General features: G+C 33.3%; 2 protein-coding genes across 2 annotated transcripts in view; both read right to left on the bottom strand.

Moving 5' to 3' along the window:
- Positions 1-11704, bottom strand: part of LOC126880552 (uncharacterized) — a 32604-nt gene extending 20900 nt beyond the window's left edge. The window contains exon 1 of the mRNA XM_050644483.1: positions 11543-11704. The gene's annotated coding sequence lies outside the window, so the exon portion shown is untranslated. The remainder of the gene's footprint in view (positions 1-11542) is intronic.
- Positions 11705-17975: 6271 nt separating this feature from the next.
- The window catches only part of LOC126880546 (protein bric-a-brac 1-like), a 53628-nt gene continuing 48866 nt past the window's right edge, over positions 17976-22737 (bottom strand). Inside the window, exon 7 of the mRNA XM_050644477.1 lies at positions 17976-18296. Within this exon, the coding sequence (XP_050500434.1) occupies positions 18039-18296 (258 nt within the window). The 3' untranslated portion in view covers positions 17976-18038. The remainder of the gene's footprint in view (positions 18297-22737) is intronic.

Raw genomic sequence — 22737 nt, 5'->3', positions numbered from 1 at the left:
TTTCATTTTTAACTTCAAAGATCTCGAAAACTAATGACTTTATCGTTACGAATGAAGAGTATATTATTTTCATAGAAAGTATTGGAGAATCCAAAAATTGAACTAAAATAGTAATTTCGCCAGTGGAGTAGAATTTGGAAAGGGTCAACCATTCACTTTCGCCCGTCGTACGCCTCTGGTAATAGCCAGAAACGTTTGTTTAACATAATTTAGTAGCTTGTACAGTAACTATACTTCCTGCTAAGTATAAAAAGGATATGTCGAATAGTTTTAAAATGCTGAGCAAAAATAGTTTTTAAATTTATAGATAAAACACCCTGTAACTCAGTAAGGAATCACATTTTATTTAAGTGTTTTAGGTTAAATCTTCGTATTTTGTGCCAATTTCTCCAGTTACTATATGGACAATTATTAATGAAACACCCTGTATACGATCGTGGTGGAAATACACGATATTAATATTAATAATTAGAAATAAATTATTTAGTTTTTAATTTTTAATAAAAAAAACAGTATCTCTTTTAAAATATAGTTAATAATAGCGAAAATTTTGGATGATGCATTACTTTTGAAACTATTGTGTATTTAAACTGATTTTAATTATGCTTTTTGTGTACAATAACAACACTCCACAATAATTGTGTCATGTTTGACACAAACGAAAATATAATACAAAACTGGGACAACCTGTATAATGAGAGAAACAGCCTCGTATTCCACATATGCTACCAACGTTGCCTTCAGAAAAATAACCGCATTCAATGCAGTATTTGAGGTGAGGAGGCCTGTGTGTCGATCTAAGAATAGTCTCTCTGAGATTCTAGGGGCCAGTGGCTTCGAAGCTATCTTTAACTTTTGATTTTTGAGAAATACTGATTATCTTTTGACCGATATGTTGCCGGCATACCTTGAATATGAAGGTCGCACAATACGCATACCTAGTTCATCTACCTAGACGGCGAGTTTAGAAATAGAAAATTCAATTAGTCTGCTGCGAGAAGTATTTTGACAAATCGCCCTGTTTTGAAAATATTCTCAATATTTCCGTTCGATAAATCTGAGACTTTTACAACATCTATATTGGAAACAAGAAGCTTCTATTCTGGTAGACGTCAAAGAAATAGACAAAATGTTCATTCAAAAGGGTGTCAGACAAGGTTGTGTGCTATCCAGAACTTTGTTTAACGTGTAGGAATATTTAATACTCGGAAATAATATTTAGTCGGTCTAGATGGTCTAGTCTGGAAGTTTTAAATCCAAACACAGTTGTGGTTTTGATCTGGTTTTGATCAGATTTCCCCTAAGTTATTAAAACAATGCATTCACGCTTTCGCAGATCCACTAACGGATATTTGTAATGCCTCTTTTCAACAAGGAATATTTCCTAGTATGTTTAAACTATCTATTGTAATCCCTTTATTCAAAAGTGGTGATAAAGATGACCTTAACAACTACCGTCCCATAAGTCTCTTATCTGTGTTTTCAAAGATAATTGAAACTCTGGTTTATACTAGAATAAACGCATTCCTAAAAAATCATAGTGTCTTGCATAATTTTCAACATGGTTCTACATCTTCTAAGTCTACAACTACAGCTCTTGCAAATTTCGTCAGCTTAGTGCTGGATGCTTTGGACAGACGAGAGAAGGCATGTGGTTTATTTCTCGATTTGTCCAAGGCTTTTGATACTTTGGATCATAATTTGTTGCTAATAAAACTTGAGGGGATTGGTATTGATGGTGTAGTTCTAAAATGGTTTACTTCCTACCTAGAAAATAGAAGACAAAAAGTAAAGATAACATCTAATGGACTTGTAAACGAATCAAACACATTGGATATCCATTATGGTGTCCCTCAGGGTAGTGTATTGGGTCCTCTACTTTTTATAGTATATATTAATGATATAGCTTTGATAACTAATTCAATGAGTGGAGTTAACATCATCAGTTATGCGGATGATACCAACATTCTAGTCACAGCAACATCCGATCAAAATTTGCAAAATAAAACTACACAGATATTATCCACCATCAACAGTTATTTCTTATCCAACAAACTAGTTTTGAATGAAGAGAAATCAAAGTATATGATTTTCACGTCAAATAATTTATTAAACCATCAAGCCACTATACAAGCAGCGATAGATAAAACAGACTGCACGAAGTTGCTGGGGGTCCTGTTAGACAGTAATTTTAAATGGTCAAACCACATTTCTAATTTGAAATCCAGATTAAGTAGCGCATGCTATGCATTGAGAATTCTTTCACGTCTCTTTAATACATCAATATTAAAAACAGTATACTTTGCCCATTTTTACTCAATAGCCAAATATGGCATTGAAGTCTGGGGTTGTACCTCTGAATTAGAGCAGATATTCGTACTTCAGAAAAGAGCTATTAGGATAATATATAAAATGAAATTTAGAGATTCTTGTAGAGGCATTTTCAGACAAAATAATATTCTTACAATTCCTGGTCTGTATATATTTTCGTGTATAATGTATTTAAATTGCAAAATTTATGAATTCAATAAATTTCAATTTAACCATGTTTATTCAACAAGATTCAGAGACAATCACTTTATGCTTCCACAACATCGTTCTGTTTTGTTGGAAGGTAGCATACATTATGCAGCCATAAGTTTCTTTAACAAATTGCCAATAGATATACGTATGAATTTACATCAGCCAAACTTTCGGAGGTGTGTACATCAATACATTTGTGAGCTAGAGCCATATTCTAAAAATAACTTTTAAGTATGTTTTGTCGTATTTATTAATTTATATATTCTTAAGATGTACATTATATGTCTGTAACTTTGACTTGTCTCATACATGTACAACTTTGTATAATGTCGCATGTGATGAATAAATTTGACTTTGACTTTGACTTAGTTAGCTGAGGCGCAGTCGATCGACAAGTTTAGTGGATTTGCGAATTGCGATCGCTGGTTCGAGCCTCAGCTAGGTCATGAAATTAATAAAAGGCCAACGCCGTAGTATAAAACTCAATAGAGTCTACGACTTGGTCTGGAATAAACTGGCATCTGATCGGCCTATGGAGGAGAGGTACGGCAAGGGATAAGGGCTTGCGTCTTGGTGATACTCCTCCATAGATCCCTACCGAAGGGCGTTGGCACCTAAGAACGGTGTATATATAAATAATATTTAACGAAGCCTCGAAAGTGCAATGTGGAGTTAGAATTGAGGCAGAAACTATTAACAACATCAGATATGCAGTATGCAGATGACACAGCGGTCATGGTTAAAAGTATCGAAGATATTCACTTCCCTAGGTCGAGTCACTGGATAATGCTCCACTAACGGACTTGGCATAAATACATCAAAGACAAAGTTACTTGTAGTTAGCAAACAGGACATTGGCCCTACTCAACTAATGGTAAAGTTAACCATTTTAAATACTTAAGACATTGGATAAACGAGACACGAAACTCTGATGAAGAAATTAAAACTAGTATTATTGGGACCGTGTAAGTTCGGAAAAGCGACACCTGGTTTCATATATCGGCAACATGTTTCGCACTTTTAATTATATTGGCCAGTCATATTGGTCCTGGTTACTGGACAATTGTCAAGGCCATAGCCAAAAAAAAATTATAAGAAGAAAAGTAATATTAAGGATATGTTATTAAAAGGTAAACAATTGTATGTAGTAAATAAAATTAATTATTAAAATGCACTACTACAAGCAAATTTACAATTAATTAAATTTACTTTTATATAATAATTGCATATCATATCAATATTGTGGAGCAACATATAATTTTTCTTCTTCGTTGACAGTAAATATGAAATATACGTCAATTTGAAAATTTCAATTAGGCAATCCAAACCACGTGATTTTTAATGACAGGACGACTGGCAGGCAATTCAGCGTTGCCAGAGTTGTTACAATTGTACCAATTTGATACAATTAACAATCAAACTTTCGATACTAAAGTCTCCTAAAGTAAAAACCTAAAATTTTGTGACATAAGAAATTTGCTTCAAATAATATTAAACGACGCTTTTTAAGTTTTTGTACAAAATGTGTTGGTTTATTACTTTGTGTCACTATTCCAGTCATTCCGGTGCATTTACAAAAATTTCTCTGGCAACACTGCACAGAAGCGATTTTATTGGATACTTTATTTAAATTAAAATTTCAAATTTAAGATACAATGTGGTATTACTAGGTACCTAAAATAATAAAATATATCTTACCCCGATGATTTTACCTAAAATCTAATTTTAGGGATGGTCAATATTATTTTTTATTAAACTTATAAAGCATAAAATTTGTTAACCTAGCTTTCTTCAATCTTCCAAATTACTTAATTAAAACTTTTTAACTACTTATTAAAGTTTATTGACGTAAGCAATATTTTTTACTATGTCACAGAAGTATTTAGCAATATTTACACGGACATAAAATACGAAAATTACTTTAAAATACTAAAATAACACTATACTATTATATGCCTTCAATGTATTCATGCCAGCCGCCAGACATATTGGAATAGTTTGACAGATCGTTGACAGGGCCTATTTTACCACTAGGCCCGTGAGGCACCTGCCTCGGGCCCGCATATTAATGGGGCCCGGAGAGATCACCAAACATTTTTTTATTGCAATAACAAAATAACTTTTCAAAATTCTTTCATTTTATGAACAGAGAAATGATGACTGCTGCACTGTTGATTTTCAAGCAACTTCACCTGTCGCAAGTACATCTCCGTCATCTTCTATAGAAAACGACAATGTCAATAACCCTTTTCTTAGCGATATAGGGGATTGGCCAAAACATTTATATCTGGAATTTCAACAATATCTTATAAATAATCGACCGAATCAATATATTGATAAAAATGGATAATAATAAAACCAGACATTTGCAAAGTGCAATTTTTTATAAAATGAAAGCTGATGGGGAAAATTCTTCGCGAGTGGTTAGTGTACAGTCCTAAATGTAGCCGTGTTTATTGTTACGTTTGTAAACTGACTTCCACGAAAATGATTGTTTTTCTAACTTTCAATGGGTATAATGACTGAAAAATACCAATAGGGCAGTTATTCAACATATTTCATCAATTGGTTGTCAAGAAAAGTAGTACAGCAGGACAAATTGTAACATTAATGGAAAAGTTGTTTAGAAGAAAAAAACATTGGAGAAACGTTCTTTAACGAATAATAGCAACCATTAAATTTTTGTCCTAAGATACTCAGCTAAAATGTATATGTATTTTAAACGCAGCCTACTGCGACTCCACAAACAAGGTAAATTTTCGATATTTTGCTTCGTGTTAGAGATATCGGAAAAAGTTATTGAAAAAGATGTTCCAAATATTATTCTAGCCCCACATACCAAATTGCATGACAAAATTCGCACTTTTAGTTTTTTCATTATTTGTAGTCAGGATCCTAAAACTTAAAATTAGCTGGCCCGAGATGCATCTCGGGACAGACAAAATTTAGGATTCTGACTACAAATACTGAAAAAACTAAAAGTGCGAATTTTGTCATGCAATTTGGTATGTGGGGTTAGAATAAGATTTGGAAGCACTTTTTCAAATAACTTTTCCGATATCTCTAACGCGAAGCAAAATATAGAAAATTTACCCTGTTTGTGTCTTCGCAGTAGGCCGCGATTAAAATTTAAAGTTCAGTTGAGTATCTTAAAAATTGTATACCTTTAACCTATATGACTGTGCAAAACTTCAAATCTGTATTTGTTTTGATAGCCGAAATTAAAGATGTCTTCATCTTAAATGCGACACACTGTATTCAAACAATGTTTAATTAATTAAATATAAATTTTATTTATTTATATAATTTATATATTTATATAATTCATTTAAAAAGTTATTATTATTATTATTAAATCATATTTAGGGGCCCGAAAATTGTATAGTGCCTCGGGCCTGATTTAAAGTAAAATAGGCTCTGATCGTTGGATTCCCTAATTGACAATGAATTATTTAAGACAGTTGCAAGATTTCTCCGCTATTCGCGCACGATCGTTTCTCGTATCCCCTCCAAGTACTTGCACACGGCGAATAAATTATTGCAAGAGGAGCATTTACGAAACTTAGATCTATATACTGTGTAATTCTCAACTGAACTTACAACTAAGAATCAAGTTCCTAAAATGTGGTGTGTATCCTGTATTAGGTACATGGATGTGAATCGTGGATCATGAAGATTAATAAGATGAATAAATTAGAAGCCTTTGGGATGTGGTCATATCGTATACTGCTAAAATCTAATGAATTTTCAACACCTTTCAAACATAAAAATCTTAAACAGAATAGGTCAAGGCGATGTAATGTTATTATATTTGGAATATTGTAGCAAACAGTAATTTATTATCTATCGTGGCTGAATGGATCAAGTAATCCAAAGCCAATAAGGAAAAAAAAACAAACACAATTTTCTTCTTTATTCCAGGGTTTAGGCATTTGCTACATGTTTTCAGTCAAGTTTAGTCATGTTTCATTTGAAGAGTTCTACGCTTCTTTTTTTTTATTTAGCTAATGCCTCGACAACTAATGGCCATTGTCATGGTAGGTACTGTGAATTTTTGCAGGTACCTAGTGTCATGTGTAGTGTGTGTCTTGAGTAAGTGTCTTGTTACTTTGCAAAGTCGACGTCACTGTCTTTGCAAAGAGGCGCTTATTGTATCCGAACGTCTGCGGTCCCTCCGGTGAGTACCGATCCCACAAGGACAGAAACCATTTTCATTTACTAATTTATAATAAACGAAAAATTTCTGAACCTGGTGAGATTCGAACTCATGACCATTCGGACCTTTCGATAGAAAGGTAGGCGCTCTTACCAATGAGCCACAGAGGGGGTTGTTCTACGCTTCTTCTTCCTTTCGGTTTGCAAGGTTTCGGTTTGTTGTACAAATTTGTTGTTAGGAGATACAGTACGTAAATCGTTCAGCTGGACATAGGGAACATACATTGTATATATTTAGATACATAAATCCATACATTGTATTATATTGAGATAATTGTGGCAACTGAGCTCTCTCGATGACCATATGGTTGTTAGCATTAAGGGGCATTAACCTCAAAATTGACAACTCATTTCGACTGACATATAAACGTTAAAATATGACAATGTAGTAGCTAAATATTTTTGGCCTAAGGGAATGGGAAAACTGTTTAGTTTTGAAATTAGTTTTTAAATAAAAAATATTTTAAAAAATAAAGTCAAATTATTAACTCATTAATCATAAACTTTGTTTTTGATTTATTTATGGACGCACTTATTATATTCGTTCTAACAGCTCTATTGCACCAAAAACTAGTACTCGAACAGAAGCTTCAGCTAACACAGGTTAGCGCAGTTGCCACAATTCTCTCAATGTATATTCCATATGTCCAGCTGAACGATTTACGTACTGTATAATAGGAATGGGACCAGGCTCAAGAGATTAGATCCAGAATTGAAATGGCACGGTCTACCTTTATCAAGCTCAGATCCTTGCTGTGCTGCAGTGATCTCAGTTTGGGAACAAAGATGCGGATAGTGAGGTGCTACGTTCTTCCGGTGCTACTGTATGGAGTTGAAGCCTGGACACTGACGCAAGCCACTGAAAAGCGGATTGAAGCCTTCGAGATGTGGATCTACAGGAGGATACTAAAAATATCTTATGTGGACCATGTCACCAACATTGAGGTCCTACAGCGCATGACAAAAGAAAAAGAAGTGTTTAATTTAGTGAAACAACGCAAGCTTGAGTACCTTGGCCACGTGATGCGGAACGAAGAAAAATATCGACTTCTTCAACTCGGCATGCAGGGCAAAGTATTTGGCAGGACAGGACCGGGACGCCGTCGTATCTCGTGGTTGAAAAACCTCCGACAATGGTTTGGGATAACCTCCGCGGAGCTGTTTCGCAGAGCAGTCAACAAAACAATGATAGCCTTGATGATCGCCAACATCCGGACCGGATAAGGCACTGAAGAAGAAGAAGATAACAGGAAGGCATAGTCTGGGAATAAAAAGCGAACGACAGAGGTGGCGTCTGTCTATTTAGAGAGGTAGCTAGTAATCACAAATATAATTTTCAATCTATCTAAGAGACTCATTAATTGATTATTCGAAATGCGTACTTACATAAACAAAGAATCATTAAAGTACTTTGACCCAGAAATGCTACCAACTGATTAGATAAGTCGACTTTTGTACCAATACCAAAGAAACATAGACATTATAAGAAGAAGATATGTGGTTAAAGAAGCATTTCACAACGATAGTCAGCTTAAAATACTTTGGCACTTGTTTTGAAAATAAACATCTAGCAAGCAAAAGATACGGCAATACTGGTAATTTATTGAAGGCAGATATAGAGTTTAATTATAAATAAACCAACCAGTCAGCTGTTTTAAGAATTTGTATATGTGTTCGCTTGTCAATAAAAAAATTATATGAAGAACGAAATCAAGGCATAATTCCTCCTTCCTAACATATACTCCTTCCTAACATATACTTCGACCTGTTAACCGTAAGTCCTCCTTTCCTCTTTAATAGCCCTTCTGCAATCCATTAACTTCTCCAATATTTTTCTGCCGTATCCCACTTACACGATATCATCCACAAAGAACGTTGACCAAGTAGCCCCCTCTCTCTCATCTCTTGTTATCCTATTCCCGATATTAGGTACATTTGAGGTTCTGCATCTTCTGTCTCTTCTCCGGTGTTTTTCATCTAGGAACTTTCTAAAGTATTTATACCATCTTTACTTTATTTCAGCATTGGATCTTATCACTCTTCTATCCACACTCTTAATCTACATTATAAAATAATCTAAAAAAATACCAGTATGAACATATTATAGTTCAAAGATTTGGACACTTACACAAAAGTGTGGATCAAAAAGAATCTACTGACCAAAAATGAAAAGGGATTTAGAAGAAACGATTTAATGTTGTGTATACCACCTATGCAGATCGCTAACTATCATAAAAACAATTCAAATCAATAAATTGAGACGAATAGATATCTCTTAAGGATAAAATATGATCGGTCCGAAAAACCTTTGGTTTCTCAAACATCGATTTATTTTGGGACAAAGACAAAAGGAAGACTAAGGAAAATCGCTTCCTGTATGATGTGGAAGCAGATCTACAGGTACTAGAAATAAGAACAAGGGAATGACTGGCCCTATATATGGAACGCTGAGAAAAATCTGTTAAGAGAATCCAAGGTTCATCAAGGGCTATACAAAAAAAATACTATGAAACACGCCAATTGCTGAAGACAGAAGAAAAGGGCTGTAAACATTTCTAAATACTTCTTATAATTAAAATCAACATATTGAGACAGATGTTTATGTCTTAAGGATGAAAAATGAAGACCGAACCGAAAATAGATGTTTGAAAACCAGTGGTTTTTCCGAAATTTATTTATTTTGGAACAAAGACAAAAGAAAAACAAGGAAATAACATTTCCTGAATTATGTGGAAGTTGATCTACAGGTACTAGGAAAAAGGGCACGGAGAAGACTAGCCTTAAGTATGGAACACTGAAGATGAAATTTATTAAGGCAAGCAATGTTCATTATGGGCTGTAGAGCTATAAAGAGGAAGACTATGAAAAACGCCAACAACATGTATTTATTCTAAATGCTGAAGATTTCTGTCATAAAACAAATGGAAACAAAAATGGGCTTTAAATAATTCTAAAAATTTTCTATAATTAAAATCAGCAGATTAAGGCGGATGGGGATGTCTTAAGGATAAAAAATGAAGACCGGTCCAAAAATAGATGTTTGAGAACCTGTGGTTTTTCCAGAATTGATTTATTTTGGGACAAAGAGAAAATAATGTTAAGAAAATAAAGTTTCCTGTATACGGTGGAGCAGATCTACAGGTACTAGGAATAAGGACATGGGGAAGACTGGTCATAAAGTACGGAACGCTGACTAAATATTTTAAGGGAGGCCAAGAGACCGTCTCAAGGGAGGCGGTACAAAGAAGAAGATTAAGAGATACGCGAACAAAATGTATTTAGTCTAAAAGGTGACGATTGCTGAAGATTGATACAAAAAGGGGATCTGAATGATTCTAAATCTTCTTCTTCCTCTTTATAGACAATTATGCTTGTTCATTGACGGATTGATACCTACCTCTCTATGGAAGGTTGTCACTTTATCTTTTGCAAAGTCGGCCGATATTTCTTCTACCGATTGGTGATTTATCTCGTGCTATTTTGACCACACGTGTCTCCCCCATTCTGGTTATGTGGTTGTCCCATTCCCTTTTTCTATTTAGTGTCCCTTAGTTTACACACGGTACGTTACATTTTCTTCTAATGTATTCGCTGCTCTTTCTATCTCTCAGCGCATTTCCAGTAGTTCTTTGCAGTACTTTCAGCTCAGTTGTGGCTGTACCGGGTTTTGTTTCCGATGAATATGTTATTATTGGTCATACACTGGCTTTATAAATTATTTACTTTATCTCAGAGTTAATATGTGGGTTTCGCCATATAGTGTTATTAAGTCTATTTGCTTTTTGTACTTAATTTCTCGCTTTTTTGTCCAGATTATAAATATTGATGAAAGACCGATCCGAAAATAAATGTTTGAAATCCTGCGGTTTTCCCAAAATTGATTATTTTGGGACAAAGATAAAAGAACGCTTCCTGGATGATGAGAAAGTAGACCTAGAGGTACTAGAAATAAGGGCAAGGAGAAAACTGGCCCTAAATATACAACTTTAAAAAGTCTTTTAAGGAAAGCCAAGCCAAGAAGAAGACTATGAGACACGGCAACAATAGTATATTGTACAACAAGTGAGAAAAAGACATGTTTCTCACGAGCGCAGAAGTTTGCCGCAAATTAAGCGAGGTAGAAATAAGTCATTTTCTCATGTGTTGTACACTGTACTTTTCCTATGGATGCAGTTTTGTCAAGAGTTCAAACTTCAAAATTAAATAATTTCGGTGCTAGACTCTTCTCATTGCAGTGAGAAAAAATATTTCTTACTGCAATGGCCGACTTTTCTTACTGCATGAGAAATTTTTCGTTTTGAATGTATGTAAGTAGTGAGAGAAGTTGCACATTGTATAGCATCTGTAGAAAAATGTATTTATTCTAAATACTGACGATTTCTGCCATAAAACATAAGGAACAAAAAAGGGGCTCTCATTTATTTTAAATATGTGCCATATCGTAATATTTGTACGTTAGTTTTTTAATAGTAATTAAAGGTTCCTAATTTTTGCTGTACTGAAAAAAAATCTGGTAAAAAGTATATATGCCCATAAAAAGGGCACATCGTATTAATTACCGAATGATTTAAGTTACATTTAAATCGTTTAAGATCGATGCCAACTGTATTTTTAGATAGTTACACATGGATTATGTATCTTTCTTCTTAAACAGAACGGTCTGCTATATTTATAATTGTAAGCCGAACACCTCGCGATATACCTATCGACATATTTGCATAAATCCAGGCCAAAATTAACGAACATTTTTAAATATCTTTATACAAACAAAAATAAGCACAACCATGGAATAAACTCTCCTTACCTTACGGTCTAGAAGAACTTAAAAATATTATTTTTTATTAAAATTGCACTTAGATATCACCACAGGCTGAGAAGTGTTAAAATGATATTCTAAGCTCCCGATTCTCCCACCAGTTATGTGCTCCCACTCACTACTTTTATTTTGGGATGAATGAGATTTTTAGATCTTTTTCTTTATAAATGTAGATGAGTAAATTGTTTGTAAGAAATAAGAAAAAAATATGTCAATTCAATAATGAATTAGATGTTATTAATAGCAGTTTTTTTATGAATGTTATTAATCGTCATACTGTGGAATAATTCATGAAAAAAATACAGTGGGAAAAGTTTATATATACATACCTATAAGTTTTTCTGAAATATATGATTTTGAAAACATATATCGATTCCCGATATCCACTTCTTTTTTATTTAATAAACACCAATACGATGCTTAAGAACATTATAATCTGATGAATCAATATGATCAATGAGCCACTTTTTTCTAGCCCAAATTATTACTAAAAACTTGAGACTAAGATCAAACTCACTAGTGTCCCTTAGGCTCTGTTAATTTATTGCACAAATTTAACCTGTACCATCACTTCACTTCACATCACGTCTGCTTTTCACTTAACTAACTCGAAGGGTTTCTTCCTCTTGAGTCTTCTAGCTAGATCCGTGTTGTCGAGGAGCTGGATGGCCTCAACATTGACGTGTTGAAGAAGTTCTTAGAAAATTTTTCAATGGTCTTGTTAACAATATCCATTTCTAGGTCCCTATGGAGGTCACTGTTCGTATAGAGCCAAGGAGCGTTGACAATGCCCCTTAGTGCATTGTTTTGGAATCCCTGGATGATGTCTAAATAACTCTTACTAGCACAACCCCTCAGCTGTAGATCGACAAGGTGTGTTCTCTTCTCTTTTTTAACATGAGTCCTCCAGCGTAGCCTAGCGTCTAATGTAATACCTAAATGTTTTGCGGTATCGACATATCGCTCATCCGGAAGAAAAGTGACATAACTCAAAAAATGCATAAATCGAGTTATCTTGTAAAATTGACTCCAAATATCCTATACTTTTATCAGGAAAAATGTCACTTAGATATTTACTTCCAACTTCGAAAGATGGCGGTAGTGTTATTATTCATTATTTGATGATAAAATGAATACTTTTATTCCGGAACAATGACACTTTTCAGTAATGCTCTGACATTCGACGTGAATTTATCGTTATTTAACACAAAAACCGTTGTATTTCGAGAAGGGCCCTAGGTATTTTTCGTTAATTTTAACAAAAGTGGCCAATATTTTAAAAGCAAAGTGACATAACTCAAAGTTCTGACTCTTTTTCTTTGTTAAATTAGACATCATAGTTTTTTTGGTTTTGCCTATTACACAATTAGAAACATTCACTTATCCACATTCTTCGTTTTTAATTTATAAATCTTAGCAGTTACCGTTTAAAACTTATAGTTAAATTAAGATCTAAAAAATATTTTTGTCTACCCTGAAAATCGTAGTTTTTTGAGTTGGGACACTGTTCTTCCGGATGAGCGATATGGTATCTGAGTATTATTTACATTTAACAGGATTGTGTTTTTTTTTCTTGTTTGTAAAATTAATATGCACTGACTTCATTTCGTTTATTTTAATTCGCCAGTATTTAGTCTAGTTGTTAATTTTGGTAACTTGCCCCTCAGATATCGCAGATAACGTAAGTTGCACCTGGTACCAATAATGTACCCATCGCTTGTTGCTTGGATTGAGCAAAGATTCTTCATCTTACACTCTTCTAATAGCCTCTGAGCTAAATCTAATCACTTTCTGAACCACTCGCTCCACTAGTAGTATTTGTTTCTCCACTATGCATTCCTCTTGCAAGCCCTCCTATGCTCCCGCTAAAAGGGGAATACCTCACCTTGAAGAGGCGTAGGTCTAAACGAGGTTTAAATGACTTGTCCTGATCTGGTAACAGAAGTTTGTAATTTTCTTGTTGCCTCTTCATGATCTTTACCTACGGCTAATACGGCGGCAGTATGAAATCAGCAAATGTAGCTATTCATTTTGTTTAATTTAATTCGCCAATCTTCCAGTTTAACAATATTCACCAAACAATATTCCAGTTGTTAAGACTGGTAACAGAGGTTTGTATTTTTATTGTTGCTTCTTCATGATCTTTACCTACGGCCAACACGGCAGTATGAAATCAGCAAAGGTAGCTATTGTGTTATGATCTAATTCAGGGATATCACTAGTGTATAATAGGTATAGGACTGGTTCTCAGGGGCGTGCGGTCCATGGAAGCAAGGGAAGCATTGCTTCTCTTGGTTTCCGTAGATAATACCGTACCAACTGAGTAACTGAGATTATTTAAAAAAAATTGAACAAACACATAAGTAGGATTTTAATAGTTACATACGCGAATATTTAATTATGTAATACAAGCAGTAAGTAATAAGAAAAGACAAACGTATTTTACTCTATTTTTGTCATACAGTAAATAACAAAGCAATGAAATACTCGTAAGCAGCGCTGCATGCTGCAAGCTGCATAATCTAGCTTTCGTTCCGTACGCGGATCCATATGCCATGATCGTATTTCTACGTTGGTATTAGGTGTCATGTCGGCAGATAATCTGATTTCAAATTTGCTTCTCCTCAGCCTATGTAAAAATGACCGGAGTTACGCGCAGAGTGGTGAGTTCAAATTTCGGGCATATCTATGGCTTATAAGCAATTTTGTCAACTGCATAGGTACAAGGAGCTGTTTTCGTGAATTTAAATGGGATTTACCAGCATTTGCCAATGACGGACTTCGTTGACTGATTTTGTGGAATTATGAAGATTGATTTTATTTAATTATTTATATAAATAAATATATATAGAGTTATTTATATTATAAATACTAAATATTTATATAAATGTATTATAAATATAATATGTATTAGGGTTTTGGAGAATGGCGAAAATGTGAAAAGTGGAATACACAAACCAGCTCGAAAGGATTTTTGGAGTTTATTTAACTTTGTTTTTTTCAGAAATATTTACATTCTCAGATAATTTATTTATTGTATTGCAATGCAAGATAAACGAGATTGGTTTCTGTGTAAAAAATTAGCGAATTTAAAGATGTTATTAACAAAAAGAGAGAGATGACTTTAAAAAATGCTGGAATAATATGATGGCAAGAAGTTTTGAGCCCAAAAGGAAACGCATACGCACTGATAATGATGGAGATGTCCAATTGTGCTACCGCCGACTATACTATCAGATTTTAGATCAAATATGCCAACGAATGGAAAATAATTTTAAGAATTTTTATGACCAAGACTTTTGTTCAGGTAGAAGAATTGAATTACATTATAAATAGGTGTTTTTACAATTTTTTTATAAATTGCTTCCCCTGTTTTAAATTTCTCCGCACGCCCCTGCTGGTTCTATACCTACATATATCATACTATCTTGTGGTACACCTGCATTGATTTCTTTTAATTCTGAGTAGGCTTCTTCTTGCTTAGCCCTAAAAACTCATCTGAAATTTATGATTCCAATAATTCTGTGTATTTACTACACAAAATCGTTCTAAATTTGTATTTAGTCCTTCGTGCGTTACTTTATCAAAATCTTACGCCACGTCGAAGAAGACAGCGGAGCAAACTTTCTTTTAATGATCTCTCTATTATATTTGTTATTCTACAGACTTGGTGAATAGTAAAATGACTTTCTCAAAACCTAAATTGGTGTGACAAAATTAGAGCCTTAGCGTCTATGAGAAGTTTCAGCCTTTTCAACAATAGATACTTACTAAGGAAATTGGCTTGTAATTTGGTGCTATCATTAAGATGACCTTGGCTATTTTCTATGTCTTAGGAATATATCTTAATCTGAACGAGGAATTTATAAGAAAAATGTCAGCTTTACTATGGCTTTTCTAGGAGTTGTTTTAAGATTTCTACAGTAATTAAATCAAACGCAGGTGCTTGGGTTTGCTTAATTTCGTTGGACACTTCTTTTGAAGTGACTAGTTTAATTTCACCTTCTTCCTGTGTGACGTTTCCCCACTCAAGTGTGTTATCACCATTATTAGACTGAAATATTTCTTCAATATATTCAGCAAATTTATTAACCTTCTCTAAATTGCTTTTTGCCCAGTTGCCATCCGTACTAATAGACGAAGCAACGAAGCATTAAACCTAGGAATTTTGTGCAGTAACATGAATCGCCATGCAACTTTTTGCGTTCGATTCGTGAGAGTGTCAGGCAATTTTGTGAACTAAATTGATCTCTGTCAAAATTTTTTGTGCATCAGAAAAAGCATCTTTAAAGTGCATCTCGAAGAGATGGAAAATAAAAAATTTAGGACTCGGGGAAATATTGACGGAAATGAGTTCAATTTTTATACTTGGGGGTTTTGGAGGTCACTGAAAACGAATTTCATGACGGCGATGGTCTCCGAGGTACCTAATTCGGGGGACGATCGAATAATTCGCGAAATGAAGATTGGATCGAAAAATTGAAAAATACGTGTTCAATATTTTTCAAAAATCTATCGAATAGCACTAAACACGATCACCTCACTCCACCCCCTGGAGGTGGGGTGGGGGTAGCTTTAAAATCTTAAATAGAAACCCCATTTATTATTGCAGATTTGGATTGCTTATCTAAAAGTAATCAACTCTTATTCGAAACATTTTTTAGAATTGTGGATAGATGGCGCTATAATCGGAAAAAACAATTTTTTCGTGATACCATAGGTAAATTATAGAAACGGTCTAATATCTCGAGAAATACTATGTACTCCAAATAAAAAACCAAAAAATACGTCTTTTATATTTTTCAAGAAACTATCGAATAACATAAAACACGACCCTCCACTCCACCCCCTGGAGGTGAGGTGGGGTGTAACTTTAAAATCTTAAATAGAAGCCCTTATTTTTTTATTGCAGATTTGGATTCCTTACGTAAAAAGAAGTAACTTTTATTCGAGACATTTGTTCTAATTATGGATAGATGGCGCTATAATCGGAAAAACACTATTTATTAGCGCCATCTATTAACAATTCTAAAAAATGTTTCGAATCAATATTACTTATTTTTTCATGAGGAATCCAAATCTGCAATAAAACATGGGGATTCCTATTAAAGATTTTAAAGTTAACCCCCACCCCACCTCCAGGTGGTGGAGTGCAGAATCGTGCTTAATGTTATTCGATAGGTTCTTGAAAAATATTAAATACGTATTTTTTGATCTTTTATTTGGAAGTGTATTTCTCGAGATATTAGACCGTTTCTATAATTTACCTATGGTATCACGATAAATCGTTTTTTCCGATTATAGCGCCATCTATCTACAATTCGAAAAAATTTCTCGAATAAAAGTTGCTTATTTTTACGTAAGCAATCCAAATCTGTAATAACAAATGGGCGTTTCCGTTTAAGATTTTAAAGTTACCCTCAGCCCACCTCCAGGGGATGGAGTGGGGGGTCGTCTTTAGTGTCATTCGATAGATTTTTAAAAAATATTAAACGCTTATTTTTCAGTTTTTCGATCCAATCTTCATTTCGCATATTATTCGATCGTCCTAGGCGACGAGCTTCACCATGGGCACCAGGTACCTCGGAGACCTACGGCGTCATGAAATTTGTGTTCATTGACCTCCAAAATCCCCAAATATAAAAATTGAACTCATTTCCATCAATATTTCCTGAGTTCTAAATTTTTCATTTTCCATCTCTTGAGATGCACTTTGAAAATGCATTTTCTCATGCACAAAATTTTTGCCGGAGATCAATTTAGTTCACAAAATTGCCTGACACTCTCTCGAATTGAATGCAAAAAGTTGCATGACGATTCATCTTACTGCACAAAATTCCTAGGTTTTGGACTTTTTAGTGCTTCGTTGCTTCGTCTATAATTGATTTGTTTTTATTTTTACTAATTAAATCATTTGTAATCAATCACTTGTAATTAAATCATTAAATCAGTCGATCGGATAGCTCAGTGCGACTAGCGGCTGACCCACACTTCACTTCGCCGTGAGGTATGTGCGTTCAAGCCCAGCTCAGGCCATCGGAAAAAGAAAAAGGCTAACGCGCCAGTATAAAATTCTAAATATGAATCTGGAGCTTAGACTGGAATATGCGGGCATCTGATCGACCTATGAGGGAGCAGTACGGCAAGGAATAAGGGCTTGCGGCTCGGTGATACTCCCCCATAGATCTCTAACGAAGGGCGTTGACGCCTAAGAACGGTGTATACACACAATCATTTATAAATCGATGTTTTCAGTTTTTCCCCCTGCCAAGGGGGGTTTTAGGGGGGTAGAAGTAGCAAACTTTTTTGCATTTTTTTTGAGGTCCCAAAATTGACATTTTCAGGAAAATTTAGCTTGTTCGTCTCGTTTTTAGCGATCAAATCGACGACGACTGGACGATAAATAAAAAAATCAACCAAAAACGTACATAAATATTACTTTATTCATTTATATTTTCACAGTTAACATTAACACAGCAATAGTTTAACTACTCTTCGAGTATGGCTTATTTGCTGAAGACGGTAATAACGGATCCACATTGGTGGCTCCTCCGATAGCTTGGGTCTTGTGGTATTCTTGAAAGCAAGGTACTATACAGAGATTAGTTTGGCATTCAGGACAGTGGTACTCTGTTTTTCTTCTGATTATTCTTCCGTGTTTATCTACGGTGTTCCAACAGAAATTGCAACCTAAAGCGGGTCCAAGTCGTACTACGGGACAGTGGCTGGACCTTGTACTACTCTAAAATGCGATAACTTTATTAATAAAATTTTCGTATAAATAATATCTATGATGATGGAAATAATTTCCCACATCATAAAAGTAACAACTAAACTTACATGCATAGAAATCGGCCCACTTAAAAATTTGGTCATTTTTGATGACTCGTATTTCCTAAACCTGTTGGCCGATTTAAGTGAGTTCTTGAACATGTTATAGCCTGATTCTTTAACAATACCACTGTAATAATATTGTTACTAAACAGGTAAATTTTCAATGTATACCGGGTGTACCAATCAAACTGTGTTTTTTTCTCAAAGTTCGCATCACCCTGTGGAATATTCTAACATATATAGAACACTCAAATTAAAACCAAACTATAGCCTCAGGCTTTCTTAACATTTTGTTTTTAAACGCTTTTATTTAGTTCAATAGATTGCGTCAAATCTTTGGATGTTAATTTGACTACCTTTTCTTCCATGCAAATGAATGAAAATTTGCAGACTTATGCATTCGCGGTGACAATACACGAATAGACAACAAAAAATTTTTATTTATGTTTATTAATTGTTTAAATAAAAAAACGATTTTAATGGAAAAAGGCCTAAATTCTCTTGTTTTTTACAATGTAGAAACTTGAAACTTTTACGGATGGTAGCTATAGTCGGTTCGCTAAACTCAGACGCAACTGGCTAGATATTTTAGTCGATAATTTTTTTGTTTTTTGCGAATTTTGCAAAAATTGGCAACATTACTAACTATTTAGTGATTGTTAACTATTTAATAATTATTTTTTGCCAATTTTAGTAAAATTGGCAAAATTACCGACTAAAATATCTAGAAAGTTGCGTCTGAGTTTAGCGAACAGACTATAATGATATAACCTATACATAATTTCACTTTTTACGTTAATTGTTTACGTTATGCGTCATAAATAAACAATAAAGTTTTAAATTTTGAACACTCATATATTTGTTTATACAGTACGATGCAAGTGAAAGGAATAAATTCGTTATTTCGTAAAAAGGCGACTTGAACCCTGGAATGCTACCTGGGGTACACTTGTACCCCAACCTTGTTTGTAAGTTACACCAATTTGCAGTAGTGGGTGTAGAAAATATGAAAATAAACTTGTAAATAATAATATAATAAAATATTTTTGTATACAAAATAAATTCTTAGCATGTTACCTTAAGATTGTTTTTGTCATAAGTTCTTAAAACATACATATATAAATATTTTGGGTCGATTTTATTTGGGGTACCACTGTACCTCGATGTAGCAGATTGAGTTTAGAAAATAAGTGTAGCAATCCAGGGTTAAGGAAAAATCCCGAAAGAGGTCGATTTTATTTTTAAATTACGATATTTTGGCATATATGTCATACTAGTGACGTCATCCTTCTGGGTGCGATGACGTAATCGATGATTTTTAAACGCTTTTATTTAGTTCAATAGATTGCGTCAAATCTTTGGATGTTAATTTGACTACCTTTTCTTCCATTCAAATGAATGAAAGTTTGCAGACATATGCATTCGCGGGAACAATACACGAATAGACAACAAAAAAATTTTGTTTATGTTTATTAATTGTTTAAATAAAAAAAACGATTTTATTGGAAAAATGCCTAAATTCTCTTGTTTTTTACAATGTAGAAACTTGAAACTTTTACGGATTGTAGCTAATGATATAACCTATACATAATTTCACTTTTTACGTTAATTTTTTACGTTATGCGTCATGAATAAACAATAAAGTTTTAAATTTTGAACACTCATATGTTTGTTTATACAGTATGATGCAAATGAAAGGAATAAATTCGTTATTTCGTAAAAAGACGACTTTAAGGAAAAATCTCGAAAGAGGTCGATTTTTATTTTGAAATTACGATATTTTGGCATATATGTCATACTAGTGACGTCATCCATCTGGGCGCGATGACGTAATCGATGATTTTTTTAAATGAGAATAGGGGACATGCGATAGCTCATTTGAAAGGCAATTCAATTCTTTATTCAGTAATGTAAAAATTTATATAATTATTTGTACAGGGTGTCCAAAAATAATTTTTTAATTAAATTATTTGACAAAAAGAAGAATGTATGTAATTTATTTAACTCAGAATACATTTTACAGTTGCCCGTAAACAGAAAAAATGTGTATTACAGAAATAAACATTGCTTTTTGATTAAATTAAATATTCAAGCCAGCTCCCGCCAGCCACCTGCCTCTTGGAAGTTTTAACATTCAATTTAAGCGAAAGGCAATGATTATTTGTGATATAAACATTTTTGTCTGGTTTATGACAGCAGTAAAATGTATTTTAATTTAAATTTAATAAGTTACACACATTCTTCTTTTTTTTAAACGCTTTTCTTTAGTTCAATAGTTTGCGTCAAATCTTTAGAGGTCAATTTGCCTGCCTTTTCATCAATGCAAATGAATGAAAATTTGCAGACATATGCATTCGCGGGAACAATACACGAATAGTCAATAAAAAAATTTGTTTATGTTTTATAATTGTTAAAAAACGATTTTAATGGAAACTGCTTAAATTCTCTTGTTTTTTACAATCTAGAAATTTGAAATTTTTACGGATTGTAGCTAATGATATGAACTATACATAATTTCACTTTTTACGTTAATTGTTTACGTTATGCTTCACAAATAAACAATGAAGTTTCAAATTTTTGCCGATTCCGACTACTTTTTATGTTTGTATATCATATGTTTTATATACATATTTTAATAAACATGACGATATATTTTAATGTTTGAAAAGTGTAAGACTAAAAAGTAAAAAATAAAAAAATATGAAAAAAAAGTTTTTAAGAAACGCTTTTCTTTAGTTCCGGGTGACTAAAATTATAAATATTAAAAAATCAACTAAAAAGCAAAAAATAAAAAAAATTGAAAAAATCCAACACATTCGTTAAAGAAAAGCGTGGGGCGAAAACCGTTTATTCGATGAAGACGCCCCACGCTTTTCTTTGACGAATGTGTTGGATTTTTTCAATTTTTTTTATTGTTTGCTTTTTAGTTGATTTTTTAATATTTATAATTTTAGTCACCCGGAACTAAAGAAAAGCGTTTCCTAAAAACTTTTTTTTCATATTTTTTTATTTATTTATTCGTTTATGTTGGATAATAAAAAAGTTAGGTACTTTAACTACTAGACATGTTCTTCATCAATATACGGTGTTTCTAAATAAGCGCGACAAACTTTAAGGGGTAATTCTGCATGAAAAAATAATGAAAGTTGGCTTGACAAACGTTTGTCCGCAAATGTTTCGTTTCTGAGATACGGGATGTTGAATTTTTTCTTACAAACTGACGATTTATGTATTGCTCTAAAACCGGTTGAGATATGCAAATGAAATTTTGTAGGTTTTAAGAGATATTTATTGCGGATTTTTTGACATAAAATTAGGAATTTAATATTCACCATTGGAGCTCATACGGGTAATATGACCGATCATATTACCCGTATGTACGCCAATGGTGAATATTGAATTCTTAATTTTATGTCAAAAAATCCGCAATAACTATCTCTTAACCTACCAAATATCATTTGCATATCTCAAATGATTTAAAAGCAATAAATAAATCGTCAGTTTGTGAGAAAAAATTCAACATCCCATATCTCGGAAACGAAACATTTGCGGACATACGTTTATAAAGCCAACTGTCATTATTTTTCATGCAGAATTACCCCTTAAAGTTTGTCGCAGTTATTTAGAAACACCGTGTATTGATGAAGTACATGTTTAGTTGTTAAAGTACCTAACTTTTTTATTATCCAACACAAACGAATGAATCGAAAAACAGAGTGTTAAGAAAATCTGAGGCTATAGTTTAGAGGCTAGAGTTTTAATATCAGTATTTAATAAATGGGAATAATAAATATTCCATAGGGTGATGCGAACTTTGAGAAAAAAACACAGTTTGATTGGTACACCCGGTAGACAATGAAAATTTAACTGTTTAGCAACAATATTATTACAATGGTATTGTTAAAGAATCAGGCTATAACATGTTCAAAAAATCACTTAAATCGGCCAACAGGTTTAGAAAATATGAGACATCAAAAATGACCAAATTTTTAAGTGGGCCGATTTCTATGCACGTAAGTTTATATACACTGCAGATATCCACAAGAATGAATTTCACAATGTAAACTGACAAAAACGAATTAAAAAAGTTATACAAGTAAATTAGAATGAATTCCAGGTACCTTTACCACCCTTGGATATATTATAAAGTACAATAATTCAGTATGGCTACCATAAATAATCTTAAAGATGAAAACTTGGAAAAATATATTCCGTTTTCAACACAATGGAACTGTAAATTTTTATTTTTTTTTTAATGGCAAAATTATCCCAAAGAAATTCGAGGAGAACTGATACAAAGAAAAATAAAAACCAGAAAAACATCTGACAGAGGAGTATGTCAACTAAAA

The sequence above is a fragment of the Diabrotica virgifera genome, chromosome 2, assembly GCF_917563875.1.
Source record: "Diabrotica virgifera virgifera chromosome 2, PGI_DIABVI_V3a".
NCBI lineage: Eukaryota > Metazoa > Arthropoda > Insecta > Coleoptera > Chrysomelidae > Diabrotica > Diabrotica virgifera.
This window is presented reverse-complemented; position numbering and strand designations above follow the sequence as displayed.